Consider the following 20,627-nt stretch of genomic DNA (forward strand, 5'->3'; position numbering starts at 1 on the left):
ATGGTGTTGGTTTACCTGATGGTGTTGGTGTACCTGATGGTGTAGAGGTGTTGGTGTACCTGATGGTGTTGTATACCTGATGGTGTTGTATACCTGATGGTGTTGGTGTACCTGTTGGTGTTGGTATACCTAATATACCAATGCAGACGCTCCTCGTACCACCACCCTACAGGTCAGTCTCCTCTACACCACCCATTCTCTCCACCCTCAGGATGATCCAGGAGGAGAAGGAGAACACCTCCCAGCGGGCGGAGGAGATCGAGTGCCGGGTGGGGGGCGACGGCCTGGGGGGCCGCTTCCGCTCCATGAGCTCCCTGCCCCCCTCCCACGGTGGGGGGTCCTCGGTCGGGGGGTCCCCGCCCGGCTCCGGACACTCCACCCCCCGCCGGGTCCCCCGCAGCCCCAACCGAGAGATGGACCGCATGGGGGTCATGACCCTGGTAGGAACCCCAACCCTGTACTATAATATATCATATCAACTCTATAACCCCAACCCTGTACTATAATATATCATATCAACTCTATAACCCCAACCCTGTATTATAATATATCATATCAACTCTATAACCCCAACCCTGTACTATAATATATCATATCAACTCTTTAACCCCAACCCTGTATTATAATATATCATATCAACACTATAACCCCAACCCTGTACTATAATATATCATATCAACTCTATAACCCCAACCCTGTACTATAATATATCATATCAACTCTATAACCCCAACCCTGTACTATAATATATCATATCAACTCTATAACCCCAACCCTGTATTATAATATATCATATCAACTCTATAACCCCAACCCTGTATTATAATATATCATATCAACTCTATAACCCCAACCCTGTACTATAATATATCATATCAACTCTATAACCCCAACCCTGTATTATAATATATCATATCAACTCTATAACCCCAACCCTGTACTATAATATATCATATCAACTCTTTAACCCCAACCCTGTACTATAATATATCATATCAACTCTTTAACCCCAACCCTGTACTATAATATATCATATCAACTCTATAACCCCAACCCTGTACTATAATATATCATATCAACTCTTTAACCCCAACCCTGTATTATAATATATCATATCAACTCTTTAACCCCAACCCTGTATTATAATATATCATATCAACTCTATAACCCCAACCCTGTATTATAATATATCATATCAACTCTTTAACCCCAACCCTGTATTATAATATATCATATCAACTCTATAACCCCAACCCTGTACTATAATATATCATATCAACTCTATAACCCCAACCCTGTACTATAATATATCATATCAACTCTTTAACCCCAACCCTGTATTATAATATATCATATCAACTCTATAACCCCAACCCTGTACTATAATATATCATATCAACTCTATAACCCCAACCCTGTACTATAATATATCATATCAACTCTATAACATAGTATGCACCATGACCCTGGTAAGAACCCTAACCCTATATTATAATATATTATTATTAGGGCTGGCCCGAATTATTCAAATATTCAAATTCTCGTTCGGAAATTAGTATTCTAAGCTTAAATCAGTATTCGGAATTCGTTTTTTGTTTTTTTTCCACATGCGTGACGTTACCAGAGCGAGGGAGGCAAAATATAAGCGTCAACAGCTGTTCGCTTTCATGGGGGAAAACTATAAGGACTATAAGTTCAACCTACTTAGTCCTGCTAATTAAGGTTCAAAAGCTATTAAATCTTCAACAAAATATGCAGATAATGTCAAATCGGTTCCAGGGAGTATATAGGGATTATTAATGTTGTTTTTGATGGTGTTTTTTTCTGGAACGAGTATTCGAATATTCGCTCGGAAAATACACATTGCGTTCTATACATTATCCCTTACTCATATCATCTCTATAACATATAACTCTAACGCATACACTATGACCCTGGTAAGAACCCTATAAGATGTAAGCGTTGAGCCCCCGCTACACTTGCTAACTAAGCTCATCAAATATCGATAAAGAAACAAAAATGTAAAAAAAAAATAACGATGGATTATTAAACATCTTAACATGACAGCATCGACTAGGGTACAGAACAGCATCGTTCACTAGGGTACAGAACAGCATCGTTCACTATGGTACAGAACAGCATCGTTCACTAGGGTACAGAACAGGATCGTTCACTAGGGTACAGAACAGCATGGTTCACTAGGGTACAGAACAGCATGGTTCACTAGGGTACAGAACAGCATGGTTCACTAGGGTACAGAACAGCATGGTTCACTAGGGTACAGAACAGCATGGTTCACTAGGGTACAGAACAGCATGGTTCACTAGGGTACAGAACAGCACGGTTCACTAGGGTACAGAACAGCATCGTTCACTAGGGTACAGAACAGCATGGTTCACTAGGGTACAGAACAGCATGGTTCACTAGGGTACAGAACAGCATGGTTCACTAGGGTACAGAACAGCATGGTTCACTAGGGTACAGAACAGCATCGTTCACTAGGGTACAGAACAGCATCGTTCACTAGGGTACAGAACAGCATGGTTCACTAGGGTACAGAACAGCATCGTTCACTAGGGTACAGAACAGCATCGTTCACTAGGGTACAGAACAGCATCGTTCACTAGGGTACAGAGCAGCATCGTTCACTAGGGTACAGAACAGCATCGTTCACTAGGGTACAGAACAGCATCGTTCACTAGGGTACAGAACAGCATCGACTAGGGTACAGAACAGCATCGTTCACTAGTGTACAGAACAGCATCGTTCACTAGGGTACAGAACAGCATGGTTCACTAGGGTACAGAACAGCATGGTTCACTAGGGTACAGAACAGCATGGTTCACTAGGGTACAGAACAGCATGGTTCACTAGGGTACAGAACAGCATCGTTCACTAGGGTACAGAACAGCATGGTTCACTAGGGTACAGACACTAGGGTACAGAACAGCATGGTTCACTAGGGTACAGAACAGCATCGTTCACTAGGGTACAGAACAGCATCGTTCACTAGGGTACAGAACAGCATCGTTCACTAGGGTACAGAACAGCATGGTTCACTAGGGTACAGAACAGCATGGTTCACTAGGGTACAGAACAGCATGGTTCACTAGGGTACAGAACAGCATGGTTCACTAGGGTACAGAACAGCATGGTTCACTAGGGTACAGAACAGCATGGTTCACTAGGGTACAGAACAGCATGGTTCACTAGGGTACAGAACAGCATCGTTCACTAGGGTACTGAACAGCATCGTTCACTAGGGTACAGAACAGCATCGTTCACTAGGGTACAGAACAGCATCGTTCACTAGGGTACAGAACAGCATCGTTCACTAGTGTACAGAACAGCATCGTTCACTAGGGTACAGAACAGCATCGTTCACTAGGGTACAGAACAGCATGGTTCACTAGGGTACAGAACAGCATCGTTCACTAGGGTACAGAACAGCATGGTTCACTAGGGTACAGAACAGCATGGTTCACTAGGGTACAGAACAGCATCGTTCACTAGGGTACAGAACAGCATGGTTCACTAGGGTACAGAACAGCATCGTTCACTAGGGTACAGAACAGCATGGTTCACTAGGGTACAGAACAGCATGGTTCACTAGGGTACAGAACAGCATCGTTCACTAGGGTACTGAACAGCATCGTTCACTAGGGTACAGAACAGCATCGTTCACTAGGGTACAGAACAGCATCGTTCACTAGGGTACAGAACAGCATCGTTCACTAGGGTACAGAGCAGCATCGTTCACTAGGGTACAGAACAGCATCGTTCACTAGGGTACAGAACAGCATCGACTAGGGTACAGAACAGCATCGTTCACTAGTGTACAGAACAGCATCCTTACAGTACCCTAGTGAGGCCACAACCACAGGTTTGTGGCCTCAGGATTTAGCCTCTATCTCTTTAGCAATTCGCAGTCCTCCATTGTGGTGAGTTAGGGGTCCCCTTACGATGCATTCTGACCCCTAAGGTTCTTTGTGAATGCACCCCTGATGGTAAACAGAATCAGGGTTCTCGTCTCCAATATGTATGTCATTCTAATGATCTGAGCATGCCATGTATGTAACGTGTTATGTAACCCCCCCCCCCCCCCCCCCCCCCCCAGTGCGCTAACTATAACCCCTGCATCATCCAGCCCTCCCTCTCTCAGCAGACCGTAACTTACCTGCCCTATGCTGCCGCTTGCTTCCGAGACCACCAACCCCTCTATAGCTATGCACCCTACCTCTTCCAGGTACCCCTTTCCCCCCCTCCCCCTTCTCCCTGGCTGGGGGGGAGAGTTGGGTGCAGTCAGGCTGTCCTTAAGACCCTTTAAATTAGTTACAGTATGTTACAGTAGAATATATATATGTATGTATGTATGTATGTGTATATATATATATATATATATATATATATATATATATATATATATATATATATATATATATGGTGTCACCTCGGCTACCCTCACGACAGGTTCTGCTTTGGCAGGACATAACATCCTTATTCTGAATATGCTTAGTATACTGACCCGTTTTTAATTCTTTTTTTTATTATTTCTAAAGCAAGCACACGATTTATTGCAATCGATTGTGTTTGGATTTTGAACAGAAAGCGGGCGCTCGGCTTCAATACCATGTCATCTGTTTGAACATGCCCATTCACAAGTTGTTCCAGAAGGCCTGTCCTCTCCTCCATACTGGCCCTTCTTTAGCCTGCTAATCTGGGCCTCTCTCTGACAGCGGAGGAGAGGAAATGGTGATTAGGTATTTAACTCCAGGGGAAGAATAGTATCAGCCAGAAGATGTACTGCGTTGATGGGTACTGTACTCTGTCTGCGAGCAATGGATTGAGCTGTGGATCCACTCCGGGTGGACATAGGGTTAGGGTTAGAGTTAGGGTTAAATATAGAGCTGTCAGTTAAACGCGTTATTAACGGCGTTAACGCAAACCAATTTTAACGGCGTTAAAAAAATTATCGCGCGATTAACGCAATTATTTTATTTAAAAAAAATTGGCTCAAAACAAAGAAGCAGTAGCCTGACTGCTATGTTCAAATGACATTGGTTCAAAGGCTCTATTTTTGTATCGTCCTGTTTGATCAGTATTTGCCAATGCCAATGTTGCACAAGGCAAGCCGATGCACTTCACCATGTTGATAAGAGAATTAAAATGAGAAGAATTATGGGACAAAAAAATCAAGGGATATTTAGCATAGAAAAAGAATTTGCGATTAATCGCGAGTTAACTATGACATTAATGCGATTAATCACGATTAAATATTTTAATCGCTTGACAGCTCTAGTTAAATATTACCAGGAGCAAATTCACCAGCCCCTGCTGTCTCAGCCAATAGGGAGACATCAAATTAACTGGTTACCTTAACCCTGACCAGTGGATCACCACCTTAACCCTGACCAGTGGATCACCACCTAGACCTTAACCCTGACCAGTGGATCACCACCTAGACCTTACCCCTGACCAGTGGATCACCACCTACACTTTAACCCTGACCAGTGGATCACCACCTACACCTTAACCCTGACCAGTGGATCACCACCTTAACCCTGACCAGTGGATCACCACCTTAACCCTGACCAGTGGATCACCACCTTAACCCTGACCAGTGGATCAACACCTTAACCCTGACCAGTGGATCATTACCTAGCAATTTCTTCCGTTTGATGCCAAAATGTCTTTACACAAATTATTATTTATTAAACCAGATTACCCTTGGTTAACAGCCCCTGGACAAGTTTTAGTCCCTTGTTTTTATTATTTGTTATAAATTTTGCTGAGCTGCACCGAGCTCCCCCCCACCCCCCCCCACCCAACCTTGCGCTGTGTGAGTTTGCCGTTTTTCTTCCCCACAGAGTTGTGATGTTCAACAACACATCTCTGCTGCCGTTTCACTTTCAGATCTCCCTGTAACGTGTGTGTGTGTGTGTGTGTGTGTGTGTGTGTGTGTGTGTGTGTGTGTGTGTGTGTGTGTGTGTGTGTGTGTGTGTGTGTGTGTGTGTGTGTGTGTGTGTGTGTGTGTGTGTGTGTGTGTGTGTGTGTTTTCTCCTCTGGCATGGCGTGGTTCCTCTAGGTTTGAGTCTTGTGTCCACTAACTCTTTTCTTCTCTCCATTTCTGCCGCTTTCAGCCTAGCGACCTGCGAAAGCACCGCAGGAAGGTAATCTAGACTCTGCTTCACTGCTACTGTCCCTTCTGCACCGATTCCCCTCCAGACCATCATTCACCCCCTGCATTTGTCCCCCATCATGTGGCTGCTGTTCAGCCTTGTCTTTCTCCATCCTCATCATCCACACTATCAGAACATCCAACCCTCAGCTCTGTTTAAGAGTCTGTTAGATGAGTTCTACTATGTTAGTGAGATGCTTTATACAGGAGAGGATTCAGTGGAACTGTCGTAACTTTATATTAATATTACTAGTTCAGAAACCATTAAGAGAGTTTAACTGTAGAGGGACTAAACTTTGTTTAACTTTCATCTGGTCCCGTTCGTTACCTGGTCTACAGGGGTTGGGGGGTCCGGTTGGTGACCCCAACTGGTCTCTAATGCCGCTTTTCCACTGCATGGTACCAGCTCGACACGACTCGACTCAGCTCGCCTTTTTTGCGTTTCCACCGCGAAAACATGGTATCTGGTACCTGAAGTGGCTGCTTTTTCTAGTACCGCCTCGCTCTAGGTTCCAAGCGGCTGAGCCGATGCTAAAAGGTGACGTCGGCAGACGGCCGGCCACTGATTGGCCAGAGAGTGTGACGAAGTCACGAGAGCGACATGGCAACCATGCTGGTAACAGCCATAGCAGCGCCGCAGCCAACATATTCCACTTCTTCAACATGCCAGCTAATAATACGAACACGAATACCATCGCATCGATGTTCTCCATTGTTGTTATGTGGGTTCTGTCCATGTGTGGGTTACGTAGGTGTTGTTTGCGTCGCATACAAAAATACGTCACGGCCCTTTCGCGCAGCCGACCCCGCCCACGTCCCGGAGGTACTATTTGCGGTGGAAAAGGACCCGCGCTGCTACCGTGTCGAGTCGTGTCGAGTCGTGTCGTGTCGAGTCGAGCTACATGTGCGGTGGAAAAGCGGCATTACACACAGTGGGGGAAGCTAACCCTTCTGTCTCATGTTGTGTTGCTGTCCAGTCGGCGCAGGACGACCACGCCCCGATCCGCTGTGAGACCTCGCCCCCCACCACGCCGCGCTCCATCAGCAGGGGGGCGCACACCGCCAGCCACGAGGACATCAGGGACATCCGCGGGTAACCCCCCCCCCCCCTAACCCGAGGGAGACGTTTACACACTCTCCTTAAGACCAGCGTTCTACCCTCAGGAGACGTTTGCACACTCTCCTTAAGACCAGCGTTCTACCCTCAGGGAGACGTTTACAACTCCTTAAGACCAGCGTTCTACCCTCAGAAGACGTTTACACACCCTCTAAGACCAGCCATCTACCCTTAGGGAGAAGTTTACAAACTCCTTAAGACCAGCGTTCTACCCTCAGAGAGACGTTTACACACTCTCCTTAAGACCAGCCTTCTACCCTCAGAGAGACGTTTACACACTCTCCTTAAGACCAGCCATCTACCCTCAGAGAGACGTTTACAAACTCCTTAAGACCAGCGTTCTACCCTCAGAGAGACGTTTACACACTCTGCTTAACACCAGCCTTCTACCCTCAGAGAGACGTTTACACACTCTCCTTAAGACCAGCCATCTACCCTCAGAGAGACGTTTACAAACTCCTTAAGACCAGCGTTCTACCCTCAGAGAGACGTTTACACACTCTGCTTAACACCAGCGTTCTACCCTCAGGGAGACGTTTACACACTCTCCTTAAGACCAGCCATCTACCCTCAGAGAGACGTTTACACACTCTGCTTAAGACCAGCCATCTACCCTCAGGGAGACGTTTACAAACTCCTTAAGACCAGCGTTCTACCCTCAGGAGACGTTTACACACTCTCCTTAAGACCAGCCATCTACCCTTAGGGAGAAGTTTACAAACTCCTTAAGACCAGCGTTCTACCCTCAGAGAGACGTTTACAAACTCCTTAAGACCAGCCTTCTACCCTCAGGAGACGTTTACGAACTCCCAGCGTTCTACCCTCAGGGAGACGTTTACACACTCTCCTTAGGACCAGCCTTCTACCCTTAGGGAGAAGTTTACAAACTCCTTAAGACCAGCCTTCTACCCTTAGGGAGAAGTTTACAAACTCCTTAAGACCAGCCTTCTACCCTTAGGGAGAAGTTTACAAACTCCTTAAGACCAGCCTTCTACCCTCAGGAGACGTTTACAAACTCCTTAAAGGGGACTTATTATACCACCAGGTGTGAGTGTGATTAGCCTTACAAGCCGTTTCGAAAATCGGCCTAATATGACATCACTAGTGGGTCCGTCCACCTAGATCTGTGCTGGATTGATGAGCAATGTTTACTTCAGTCCACTGGGTAGGCTGGTAGATAGATCTATCCAGCACAGATCTAGGTGGACACACCCACTAGTGATGTCATATTAGGCAGATTTTCGAAACGGCTTGTAAGGCTAATCACACTCACACCTGGTGGTATAATAAGTCCCCTTTAAGACCAGCCTTGTACCCTTAGGGAGAAGTTTACAAACTCCTTAAGACCAGCCTTCTACCCTCAGGAGACGTTTACAAACTCCTTAAGACCAGCCTTCTACCCTTAGGGAAAAGTTTACAAACTCCTTAAGACCAGCCTTCTACCCTCAGAAGACGTTTACAAACTCCTTAAGACCAGCGTTCTACCCTCAGGGAGACGTATGGACTTCAGCCTGCAGGACATACAGGGCAGTAACCCCACCTGTTTTAACCCTATATCTGTGTCTGACAGTCTGGCTGGGCTGTTTTAACCCTATAACTGTGTCTGTCAGTCTGGCAGGCCTGTTTTAACCCTATATCTGTGTCCGTCAGTCAGGCAGGCCTGTTTTAACTCTATATCTGTCTCTGTCAGTCTGGCTGGCCTGCAGGATGGACAGGGCAGTAACCCCAGCAGCAGCAACAGCAGTCAGGACTCCCTCAACAAAGCGGCCAAGAAGAAGAGCATCAAGTCGTCCATCGGCCGTCTGTTTGGGAAGAAGGAGAAGGGGAGGCCCGGCCCTCCTGGGAAAGACCCCCTGAGCCAAGGTCAGCCCGGGGGCCGCTCTGCCTCTGCACTAGGGCCGCTGGCTGGGGGTCTCGGGGCCGCTGGCTGGGGGTCTGGGGGCCGCTGGCTGGGGGTCTCGGGGCCGCTGGCTGGGGGTCTCGGGGCCGCTGGCTGGGGGTCTGGGGGCCGCTGGCTGGGGGTCTGGGGGCCGCTGGCTGGGGGTCTCGGGGCCGCTGGCTGGGGGTCTCGGGGCCGCTGGCTGGGGGTCTGGGGGCCGCTGGCTGGGGGTCTCGGGGCCGCTGGCTGGGGGTCTCTAGCTTGGGGTCTTGGGGTCTGGGGGTCTCTAGCTTGGGGCTGCTGGCTGGGGGTCTCTAGCTGGGGGTCCCTAGCTTGGGGTTTTTGGGGTCTGGGGGTCTCTAGCTGGGAGTCTTGGGGTCTGGGGGTCTCTAGCTTGGGGCCGCTGGCTGGGGGTCTGGGGGCCGCTGGCTGGGGGTCTCTAGCTTTTGGTCTTGGGGTCTGGGGGTCTCTAGCTTGGGGCTGCAGGCTGGGGGTCTGGGGGTCTCTAGCTTCGGGCCGCTGGCTGGGGGTCTGGGGGTCTCTAGCTTGGGGCTGGGGGTCTGGGGGTCTCTAGCTTGGGGTCTGGGGGTCTCTAGCTTGGGGTCTGGGGGTCTCTAGCTTGGGGCTGCTGGCTGGGGGTCTGGGGGTCTCTAGCTGGGGGTCTGGGGGTCTCTAGCTTGGGGCTGGGGGTCTGGGGGTCTCTAGCTTGGGGCTGGGGGTCTCTAGCTTGGGGTCTGGGGGTCTCTAGCTGGGGTCTGGGGGTCTCTAGCTGGGGTCTGGGGGTCTCTAGCTGGGGGTCTTGGGGTCAGGGGGTCTCTAGCTTGGGGCCGCTGGCTGGCTCACTGCCTCTGCACTGCTGTTTGCAGCGCCCTGGGAGCCTCTTCTCTGACTGTCTGTCTGTCTGTCTCCCTCAGCCGGCACCCCGGAGGCAGAGAGCGGGCCCAAGGACGGCCTGGGCCTGGGCACCCTGGGGGGCCCGGCGGAGAAGAACCGGAAGCTGCAGAAGAAGTGGGTGACGCTACGGCCGTATATATATACTAGGGTTAGGGATACCAGTAGTCTGCCCGATACTGGGCCCATTACTCTAACTGGTAGAACCTCTCCCATACGACCAGGGGACACCACGAGCCGAGGCCTCCTTTTATCACCGTTACTGAAACAAGTCCCCGGTTTAGAGGGCGAAAGGGGTCAGTTCCAACGGTCCCCTCGGCTGCGGCGGCAGCTGCCTTTCTGTTGGGGCCCTGCTGCACGATGTGTGGGGACGACTGGAGAGAAGGGTTTAATACCAAACATCGCTAACTATAACGCTCATACCCAACCATGGTACTAAAGTATTTCTACTTGTTCTCAGTGGTAAGTGGTATCAGTGGATGCCTGATATATACACGCTACAACAACATAGATCAGTGATACAGCCCTGATATATACACGCTAGAACAACATAGATATATTATACACTCACATATCGGAGTATACGAAGCAGAATGGCAGGCGAGAGCACAGGGGATTGTGTAGCCCAGGCTGGAGATCCTATGTGACACGCTGCTGCTACTGCTGTTGTACTGCTCCTCTCACCCTTCATCACCTGGCTCACAGCGTAAGTGACGTCTCACCCTCTGCCCTCCCTCCACACCCAGCCTTCTCCACAGCACTCCCTCCCTGCTAAGGTTTCACTCTTATAAGAAGTATTCGCGTGTAAACAACAAAAATGATGTAGTATTCAGTATAATTCATTCATTTGGCTTTTAAACATAAATTCACTCCATTTTTTCTTTTTTAATGTTATTGTTTTGCCAACCTCCCCTCTCTTCTGTCGTCATCCCTTTCTCACCCCATGTGTAGTCCAAAGACAGGGTAAGTGGGTACATATTGCCTCTGCTTTACCACCTTCCTCCACTTGGCTCCACGTTTAGCCTTAACCTGTAACTCTGACCCCACCCTGTGGCCATACCTACCTCCCTCCCTCTCTCTCGGTTTGCCTGATGGCTTCTTGATTCCTTTTCCTCCGTCGTCATAACAGGAATGTGCCTCACCTGCTTTTATTCTCTCCAGGAACAAAAAGTTGGGTGCTTTGGGGGGAAAATAAGCAGTTGAAAGAAAAAATAAACTTAAAGTTCTGTGCTAAAGAGACTTGGTGCACTGTGGCATGAAATCGACCATTAATATACCTGTTTGGGTGATGCTGTTTAGTCACATCAGACCTCTGTATTGAAGATACCAGACGTATCGCAATCCTCTGGCCACATATGGACTCTGCGCTTTAGAGTGCTCAGCTGTATGGAGGTTTAGAACTTAATGTAGGCCCTTGATAATGAAGAAAGTTAGCATTGATGAGCTAATTCGAACTGCATGAAGGGAATGCACGGAGCTGGTAATTAATCTGCATGTACTTTGTCCCTACTGACCCAGTGGCTCTCATAAGGGGATCCCCATCCCATTGCCATCTTTATGAAGGCGTATCAGTTTGGCGAACACCACCACCTATTATAGTTTAGTTTCCAAAAGCTTTGGGAACATTGGTTTGATGAGTTCTGTTTTAATGTTTCGAACCCAGATCATTCTGTCTGACTTGGGGTTTGGCCCTTTATGGCTTTTCTGTTCTCTGGATTTCTATTTTTTTCCATGGTTTGCTCTCTTCTATCAGTATGCATGTATCAGTTCCCCTGACGTGTGTGTGTGTGTGTGTGTGTGTGTGTGTGTGTGTGTGTGTGTGTGTGTGTGTGTGTGTGTGTGTGTGTGTGTGTGTGTGTGTGTGTGTGTGTGTGTGTGTGTGTGTGTGTGTTCTGATGCTGACGGCCGCTGTGTGTTTGTCACAGACATGAGCTCCTGGAGGAGGCGCGTCGGCAGGGCCTCCCGTTCGCTCAGTGGGACGGGCCCACCGTGGTGGTCTGGCTGGAGGTAAGACACTCATCTGGCCTCCCTGCTCCATCAGACGGTTCTCAGACTCTTTTCCATGATTTATTTTCTTTCAATTATGTTTTATTGATTTTCTGTTATCAAACAAAGAACAACACAGCACAGATCTTGTCAAGTTCCAAAAGAGTAATGAGATATAAACGTCACATAAATACATATTTGGATCATATAAGCATTGTTTACAGTGGAGTCATGTTAAAGGAAGAGAATACAAACTATTTATTTGTGAAAACAAGGTGTGGGCGTCCTTTCTGCAAGAGCTCAGCAAGATCATTAGGAAGATAATCAAGAAAGGGTTGCCATACATCATAGAAAGCATTGGTGTTACCTTTTAAAACAGCACTAAGACGTTCCATAGGAAAAACACGAAATGTTTCTCTCTACCATTGTGTAACCGAGGGAGGCTTCTCCTGAATCCACTGGAACAGAATACATCGTCTTGCTAAAAGCAGAAGTTTATACAATAAAATCAACTGTCCAGTGGGTAGAGGGAGCTGTGCCGTAGTTATACACAGAAGGAACAAAACTGGGTCCAACCTAATTTTTTTGTGAAAAATTGAACTAAGCTCCTTAGCGTTTTTCCAATATCTGGATATTAAAGGACATTGCCAAATACAGTGGTAGTAGGTTCCTATTTCTTTATTACACTTAAGATAGAGGGGGGAGAACTCAGGATTAATTTTGTGTAGAAATTGAGGAGTATGTTGTATTCTGTGTAATATTCTATATTGACTCTCCCTGAGTCTGTTGCATGTATATATTTTCTTAGCAGACATAAAGCATTGGACCAGGCCTCTGTGCTAAGTTCAACCTCCAAGTCCTTTTACCATAGATCCCTCGCTCTGTCAGAATTAGCAGAGTTAAAAGGCATTCATTTTTCATAAAAGAGAGAAATAAATTTCTTGTCATTGAGGGTATTCAAATTAAAATGAAGAAGGAAGCTTTCAATAGGACTCAACATTGGTTGATCATTCGGTAATTTAAGATTAGATTTTACAAAATGCCTCACTTGGAGAAAACCAAAGAAGTGGTTACGTGATACTTTGTACCTATTCTGAATTTGAGTGAATGACATGAAATTACCGTTTTCAAATAAATCTGAAACAAATCTTAGGAGAACCAATCATCGAAAATAGTCACTCCAATGCCTGGGGGGAAAGCTTTGTTCCTAGTTAAAGGTTGTAACGCTGATGAAAACTCTCTTCGGCCGATGAGTTTAGTGATGTCACGCCAAATCCTAAGTGTGTTAAGCTTAATAAAGTTAGTTTTAACCTCTGCTGGGAGTTCACCTAAGGCAGTTGAGGTAAGGCTAAAAATTGATAGAGGGGTGCAACACCAAGCATCTACGGGGGGGCTCCCCTTGATGTAGAAAATGTCTAAGCAAGCCTGATATTATACGGGCATGACAAGCCCAATTGTAGTATAAAAAAATAGGGAATGCCTGACCCCCCCTGTCTATTGGTAATTGCAATATCTTCATCTTTATTCTAGCTTTCTTTCCGTGCCATATGAATTTAGACAACAATCGTTCAATATCCAAAATTAATTTCCTATTGATCTTTAATGGTAGCATCTGCATAGGGTACAATATCCTGGGAAGTACATTCATCTTAATTAAGCTTATTCTACCCATCCATGACATTGGGAGATCAAACCACCTGTCAAGGTCACTTTTAATTTTTGTCAAGGTAACTTTGAAATTTAGTTTGTACAGCTCCTTAATATCTGCTGATACTTTGATGCCCAGGTAAGTAAAACCTGAGACCGATCACCTGAATGGGAAATTGACAGGGGCCGCCCAGGGCCCAGAGCCACCTAATGGTAAGGCCTCTGACTTGTTGTAGTTAACTTTATACCCTGATATCTGGCCAAATTGATTTATGATTAATATTAAGGTAGGGATGGAGTTCTCAGGGTTTGTAATAAACAATAATATATCGTCAGCATAGAGGGAAATCCTGTATTCAATGTCTCCCAACTTGACACCAGAAAGCCCCTGGTGGGTCCTTATAACTTCTGCAAGAGGCTCGAGGGTGAGTGCAAATAATAAAGGCGAAAGGGGGCAGCCCTGACGCGTACCCCTGCACAAGGGGAAAGCGTCAGACACTGAACCATTCACAAGGACCCTCGCAGCCGGAGATTTGTATAACACTTTGACCCACTCAACAAAGCCTGCACCCAAACCAAACCTGTTAAGAACATTGAATAGATACTCCCACTCCACCCGGTCGAACGCTTTTTCAGAATCCAGTGATACTGCAAGAACCTTGTTTTTTGTATTTTGTGCGAATTGAATAACATTTAGGAGCCGTCGGACATTGGAGTGAGAGTATCTACCCTTGATAAATCCTGTCTGGTCCTGCTTCACCAGGATTGGCAACACCTCTTCCAACCTCCTAGCCAGAATCTTGGATAACATTTTACAGTCAACCCCGAGCAAGCTTATTGGTCTATAAGATGCACAAAGATCAGGGGGTTTATCTTTCTTTAAAATGAGAGATATATGGGCGAGATTTAAAGTTGGTGGAAGTGAGCCCCCGTCAAATGACTCCATAAACATGTTAGTTAAAGGACCCACCACAAATGTTGCCATCTTTTTATAAAACTCGGGACCAAAACCATATTGCTGATTCTGCTTTTTGAGTTAGAAGTTGATCTAAAGCAGATCTGACTGCTTCCAATTTCTTTAACACAGATGTGGAGGCAGAAGCTTTAAATTCTCTGTCTAAGCGAACAATATCTAGCTCAAGCTCTAGCTGTTTCACTAATGTAGTCTTCCTTTTTGCGGCCGTGTAAGAAATGATGGACCCTCTAAGAAATGCCTTGCCTGTTTCCCATAGAGTAAACGCAGAAACCTCAGGTGAGTCATTTGTGGAAATACAGAGTTCCCATTGATTTTCTAAATAAGTCACAAATGCAGGGTTGCTAAGAAGAGACGGATACAGACGCCAGTGTCTAGAGAAAGGGTCACGGTAAGGTGGCATTACTTCAATAGAGACTGATGAGTGGTCCGAGAGAACACATGTGTTAATGGACCAAGCTCCGGTTCTATCTAGTAGTGGTCTAGAAACAAAGATATAATCAATTCTAGAAAAAGAATGGTGGGGACGAGAAAAAAAAGTGAAATCTTTTCCTCGTGGATTAGTGATTCTCCATGCGTCAAAAAGGCCAATATCAGAGCAGAGCTCTATCGTAGCTCTTGCCATTTTAGATGGAGGTCCGATTTTAGGTGGGCCATAATCCATCTCAGGCACCAGACCACAGTTAAAATCACCTCCAAGTATTACGTAAGGCGGGGATATGGAAGAAATATCAGCCAGTAACTTTGATTAAAATGAGCTATCAAAAGTATTTGGTGCATAGACACTTCCTATAAGAACCCGTTCACCATATAGAAACCCAGTGATTATAACAAACCTTCCTTCTGTATCTCGAACAACTTTATCTAGTGTGAATGGAAGACATTTGTGGATAAGTATTGCTGCCCCTCTGCTTCTTGAATTGAAAGAAGAGTAATAAATTTGACCCACCCAGTCCCGCTTTAATTTTAAATGTTCAGTATCTGTAAGATGCGTCTCTTGTAATAATGCCACCTGTACCCTGTCTTTCTTAAGCATGGAAAGCAATTTGCGTCTCTTAACAACATGGTTGATTTCTTTGACATTTAACGTAATTATTTTCGTGCTACTCATCAACTATATGATTGAACATAAAACAAATAAAAGTGATCCATTTCTATCTGAAAATGACCCCTTACCATGAGCATAGTACAATACAGCGTTATTTGGCGCATGAAATGATTCAGCTGTGCTGGTATGAACACAAACAACAAGAACCTTCTTCATACTCAGAGAATGATGTAAACATGAAGAAGATACCAGAGTATGAGAAATATGAACACACAAAACAAAAACAAAAAGCTACCCACTGGGTAGTGCTAAAGGAGCACATGCTGCTAAAATCAGTTTTCTGGAGCAAGATAAAAAAAATAAAAAAGCTCCATAGCCCACCCCCGCCGCCACAACAAAAAGTTTGTTACCTGCCTATTGTTATTCCGGCCACATATCAATATGAGGTATCAAAGTATGTTAATAATGAACAGAGGGAGCCCCTCCTTAAATGTTAACCGACAAGAGTGAGCATAATGAGATCACTTAATAATAACCACGCAAACCTTGAACGTATTAATTGCACATAGTAAAGCCATGTCACCATTTGTGCCTTTTAAAGTAGCTTGTGGAAGTGTCCTCTCAAAATACAATAGCTGCTGTTATAATAATAATTAAAATGAAAACAAAACAAAACTTACGAAGACCTTAATGATATGTGTCCATGTAGTCTCCCAGATCAAGCATGATAAAAGTCATACTTCAGGCGTCTCCTGTCCGGCTTTACTCCAGCATGTTGAGAAAATTTTCTGCATCTCTTCGTGATTCAAACTTGTGTTCTTTGCCGTTGTGGTTCACAGCCAGTGTAGCCGGGAAGCGCATGTTAAAGCGGATGCCTCTCTCGATCAGAGCCTGGCACACACCGTTGAAGGCTCGTCTTCTCTCCCGAACCGCAGACGATAAATCCTGATGAATGAAGATCCGCTGCCCGTCATGTTCCAGATTAGGCGTCGCTCTCAGTGCGGCCATTATCCTCGCTTTCTCCCTGGAGTTGTGCAGTTTAATAATCACCGGGCGGGGACGCACACCCCGCGGCCCGAGCTCCGGTGCGCCCGGTCAATTTTGATGCGGCTTTTAACGCCGGGAGTCGCTTCCAAGCCGAGCACGGTAGGCAGCCAACCTTCAAAGAAGTGAATGGTTTTTTTTCCCTCGGTGCTCTCTTTCAGATTGAGAACACAAATGTTATCCCGCCTGCTGCGGTTCTCCATATCATCCATGCCATCGGCCATGAGCTTAATTTTCTTCTCTGCTTCAGCGAGCCTCCCCTGTAGACCGGTCACTGTATCCTCCACATCCGACACTCTCTGCTCGGCCTCGGTGATGCGTTTTGATTGGCTTTCCAAAGTAGTGGATATTTTTTCCAAAGTCTCCGTGAATTTGGAAAGTTTTTCTTCCATCATGTCGCCAAAGTTTTGAGTTACCTCGCGAATCAGAGCTGCGGTGATCACCGTCGGGGAGGGCTCCTATCCACCTGCTCCTCTGGAGCGGAAAAGTAATGGCGAATCCGTTTTTTGGCTAGCAGTTGCAGCAGTAGCCATTCCTCATGTGTTGAATTTCGTCTGTTTCGACATCACTTGTTGTCAAAATTGTACTTTTTCTGCTTGCCGCTAGTTCCTACACTACTGAGTTAATGTGATTAGCCGAAATGGGAGCGATAACTTGAAATAAAATATATTTAAGACGAGTGGGAGCGGGAGCTCAGTGGAAACATATGTCTTCTAGCCAGACATCGTCACGTGACCCCCCCTTTTCCATGATTTCTAATCTGCCATTTCTCTTACTCCATCTTTCCAACATGCTTCCCCTCTGCTCCTCCCCCTCCCCTTCTCCTCCCCCTCCCTCCCTCCCCTCTGCTCCTCCCCCTCCCCTTCTCCTCCCTCTCCCTCCCCTCCCCTGCTCCTCCCCCACCCTCCCTCCCCTCTGCTCCTCCCCCTCCCCTTCTCCCCCTCCCCTTCTCCTCCCCCTCCCTCCCCTCCCCTCCCCTTCTCCCCCTCCCTCCCTCCCCTCTGCTCCTCCCCCTCCCTCCCTCCCCTCCTCCCTCCCCTTCCCAGCTGTGGGTGGGTATGCCTGCCTGGTATGTGGCGGCCTGCCGGGCCAACGTGAAGAGCGGCGCAATCATGTCGGCGCTGTCGGACACGGAGATCCAGAGAGAGATCGGGATCAGCAACCCGCTGCACCGGCTGAAGCTCCGCCTCGCCATCCAGGAGATCATGTCCCTGACCAGCCCCTCGGCCCCGCCCACCTCCAGAACGGTACACACTCGGGCGGCCCCCATCTCTCTCCTCCCAAAGACACTTCTGTTCTGACTCTCCGTTCGGACTTCTGTTTTCATTGGTCCTGGCTGCTGTCACTGAGCTGCTGAACTCTTAACCCTCGCTATCCCGGCATGGCGCTGGAGCCTTTCTTCTCTGAATACCGTGTACATCATTGAACTAACTTCTAATTGAACCACTGCGTCTTGGTCTTCCTCTCCCTCCTTGTCTTTTGTCACGCCTGCGTATCACACCTCACTTGTGATTGGTCGGGTTGGGTCACCTGATCAGTCCACGGGGAACGTGTGGGTGACTCATGAGGAGATGGAGAGTTTGGCAGCCACGCCCCCTACGGTCAGTCCACCGCAGTGTCATGTGGCTTAGGGCTAGGTTCCAAGTCATCGTTGAGTCTCAGCCGGCTGCCACACCTCAAACTAGTGCATGCAAACTAGTGCATGTGAAACAGTGCATGTAAACCAGTGAATGTGAAACAGTGCATGTAAAGTAGTGCATGTAAAGTAGTGCATGCAAACTAGTGCATGTAAACTAGTGCATGTAGGCAATTGCATGATAACACATGAATAGGAAGAGGGGCACCGGAGTCACTGGAGCCTCACGATGCCACTTGGAACAAGAGCTGTGTGCCTTTAGCTGGTGCTAGTAGTGAGGCCTTCCTCTAGAGCAGTGCCTTCCCTCAAAGCGCTCTAGTTGTGTCTGTGTGTTTGTGTGTTTTGAGAACTGGACAAATCAATTCATATTATTTAGATTTTGCTTCTATTGTGCAGGATGCCATCCGATCATTTAGTACCAAGTGGACAACATCGATATATACATTGACCATATTGCTGCCTGGATGTCCTGGTGACGGGCGGTTTTATTAGACCTGCATGTGAAGCCTCTACTGCCGTACTAACCCACCTGTTCTCTTGTTCTCAACGCGCTACACACGCTAACACCAGGAGGATGACCAGGGCAGCTGGGCCCAGGTTGGCACTTGATTACCTGACCCTTAACCCTTAACCCTTAACCCCACCTCTCTGATCGCCGACCGCTCACTCCCTATCCACCGCCCCAAAGAATACTGGTGTTCAAAGTGTTGAAGTATAAATATTATAATATTACATATTGCATTAACTGATATCAGACAGCACCTTGCTGACCCTAGGGTTAAGGTAACCCCAAACCTTAACCCTGACCCTCTGGAGCCTGGAGGGTCAGGGTTAAGGTTAGGGGTTACCTTAACCATAACCCTGACCCTCTGGAGCCTGGAGGGTCAGGGTTAGGGTTAGGGGTTACCTTAACCCTAACCCTGACCCTCTGTGACAGACGCTGGCCTACGGGGACATGAACCACGAGTGGATCGGTAACGAGTGGCTGCCCAGCCTGGGGCTGCCGCAGTACCGCTCCTACTTCATGGAGTCCCTGGTGGACGCCCGCATGCTGGACCACCTCACCAAGAAGGACCTGAGGGGGCAGCTCAAGATGGTGGACAGCTTCCACAGGTAACAGGTCTTGCTATTGGCCGGTAACAAACCGAGTTGAATGGATGGCCTATAGGATAAGCCATGAACGGTCTGCTTGCTTCAGGCTGGGCCGCGCTACTATCACAGACCAGACTTTATAATCTGAAGCTGACCGCAGAACAGCTGAAGTCTGGCCAAACGCTGTTTCACCTTCTTTTACTCAAGCCTGATTGGCTGACGGCTAACACAGCAACATTCACCTTTTCTCGAAGCCTGTGAAAAACCAAATGTCTGGACAGCGAACCTGCTGGTCTGAGGCCTGAGGTCTGAGGTCCACTGGTCTGAGGTCCACTGGTCTGAGGCCTGAGGTCTGAGGTCCACTGGTCTGAGGTCTGAGGCCTGAGGTCCACTGGTCTGAGGTCCACTGGTCTGAGGTCTGCGCTCACCAAATGTCTTCCTGTCCTGTAACAGAAACAGTTTCCAGTGTGGGGTGATGTCTCTGAGGAGGCTGAACTACGACCGCATGGAGCTGGAGAGGAGGAGGGAGGAGGCCCAGCTGGAGACCAGCGGTACGTTTCACCTCCTGCTGCTCCCCGCTCCCTGTAACCCTGTCTCATGGCCCAGCCACTAAAGACCAAGGGTTAGACTAACCTAACCACTATAGACCAAGGGTTAGACTAACCCTAACCACTAAAGACCAAGGGTTAGACTAACCTAACCCTAACCACTAAAGACCAAGGGTTAGACTAACCTAACCCTAACCACTAAAGACCAAGGGTAAGACAAACCTAACCCTAACCACTAAAGACCAAGGGTTAGACCAACCCTAACCACTAAAGACCAAGGGTTAGACCAACCTAACCCTAACCACTAAAGACCAAGGGTTAGATCAACCCTAACCACTAAAGACCAAGGGTTAGACCAACCTAACCCTAACCACTAAAGACCAAAGGTTAGACTAACCTAACCCTAACCACTAAAGACCAAGGGTTAGACTAACCTAACCCTGAAGACCAAGGGTTAGACCAACCCTAACCACTAAAGACCAAGGGTTAGACTAACCTAACCCTAAAGACCAAGGGTTAGACCAACCCTAACCACTAAAGACCAAGGGTTAGACTAACCTAACCCTAACCACTAAAGACCAAGGGTTA

General features: G+C 47.3%; 1 protein-coding gene across 18 annotated transcripts in view; it reads left to right on the top strand.

The window, feature by feature from the left end:
- ppfia1 (PTPRF interacting protein alpha 1) overlaps positions 1-20,627 on the top strand; it is a 71,181-nt gene that overhangs the window by 45,324 nt on the left and 5,230 nt on the right. For 7 of the 18 annotated variants that reach the window (XM_030376293.1, XM_030376292.1, XM_030376295.1 and 4 more), the window contains 12 exons: positions 212-440; positions 6,141-6,170; positions 7,156-7,271; positions 8,986-9,158; positions 10,089-10,182; positions 11,017-11,028; positions 11,991-12,072; positions 17,810-18,010; positions 18,302-18,364; positions 18,970-18,996; positions 19,337-19,512; positions 19,945-20,042. In XM_030376293.1, coding sequence (XP_030232153.1) covers positions 212-440; positions 6,141-6,170; positions 7,156-7,271; positions 8,986-9,158; positions 10,089-10,182; positions 11,017-11,028; positions 11,991-12,072; positions 17,810-18,010; positions 18,302-18,364; positions 18,970-18,996; positions 19,337-19,512; positions 19,945-20,042 — 1,301 coding nt within the window. The remainder of the gene's footprint in view (positions 1-211; positions 441-6,140; positions 6,171-7,155; positions 7,272-8,985; positions 9,159-10,088; positions 10,183-11,016; positions 11,029-11,990; positions 12,073-17,809; positions 18,011-18,301; positions 18,365-18,969; positions 18,997-19,336; positions 19,513-19,944; positions 20,043-20,627) is intronic. The other 11 variants (XM_030376297.1, XM_030376300.1, XM_030376310.1 and 8 more) reach the window with 6 other exon arrangements.

The sequence above is a fragment of the Gadus morhua genome, chromosome 14 (assembly GCF_902167405.1).
Source record: "Gadus morhua chromosome 14, gadMor3.0, whole genome shotgun sequence".
NCBI classification, from domain to species: domain Eukaryota; kingdom Metazoa; phylum Chordata; class Actinopteri; order Gadiformes; family Gadidae; genus Gadus; species Gadus morhua.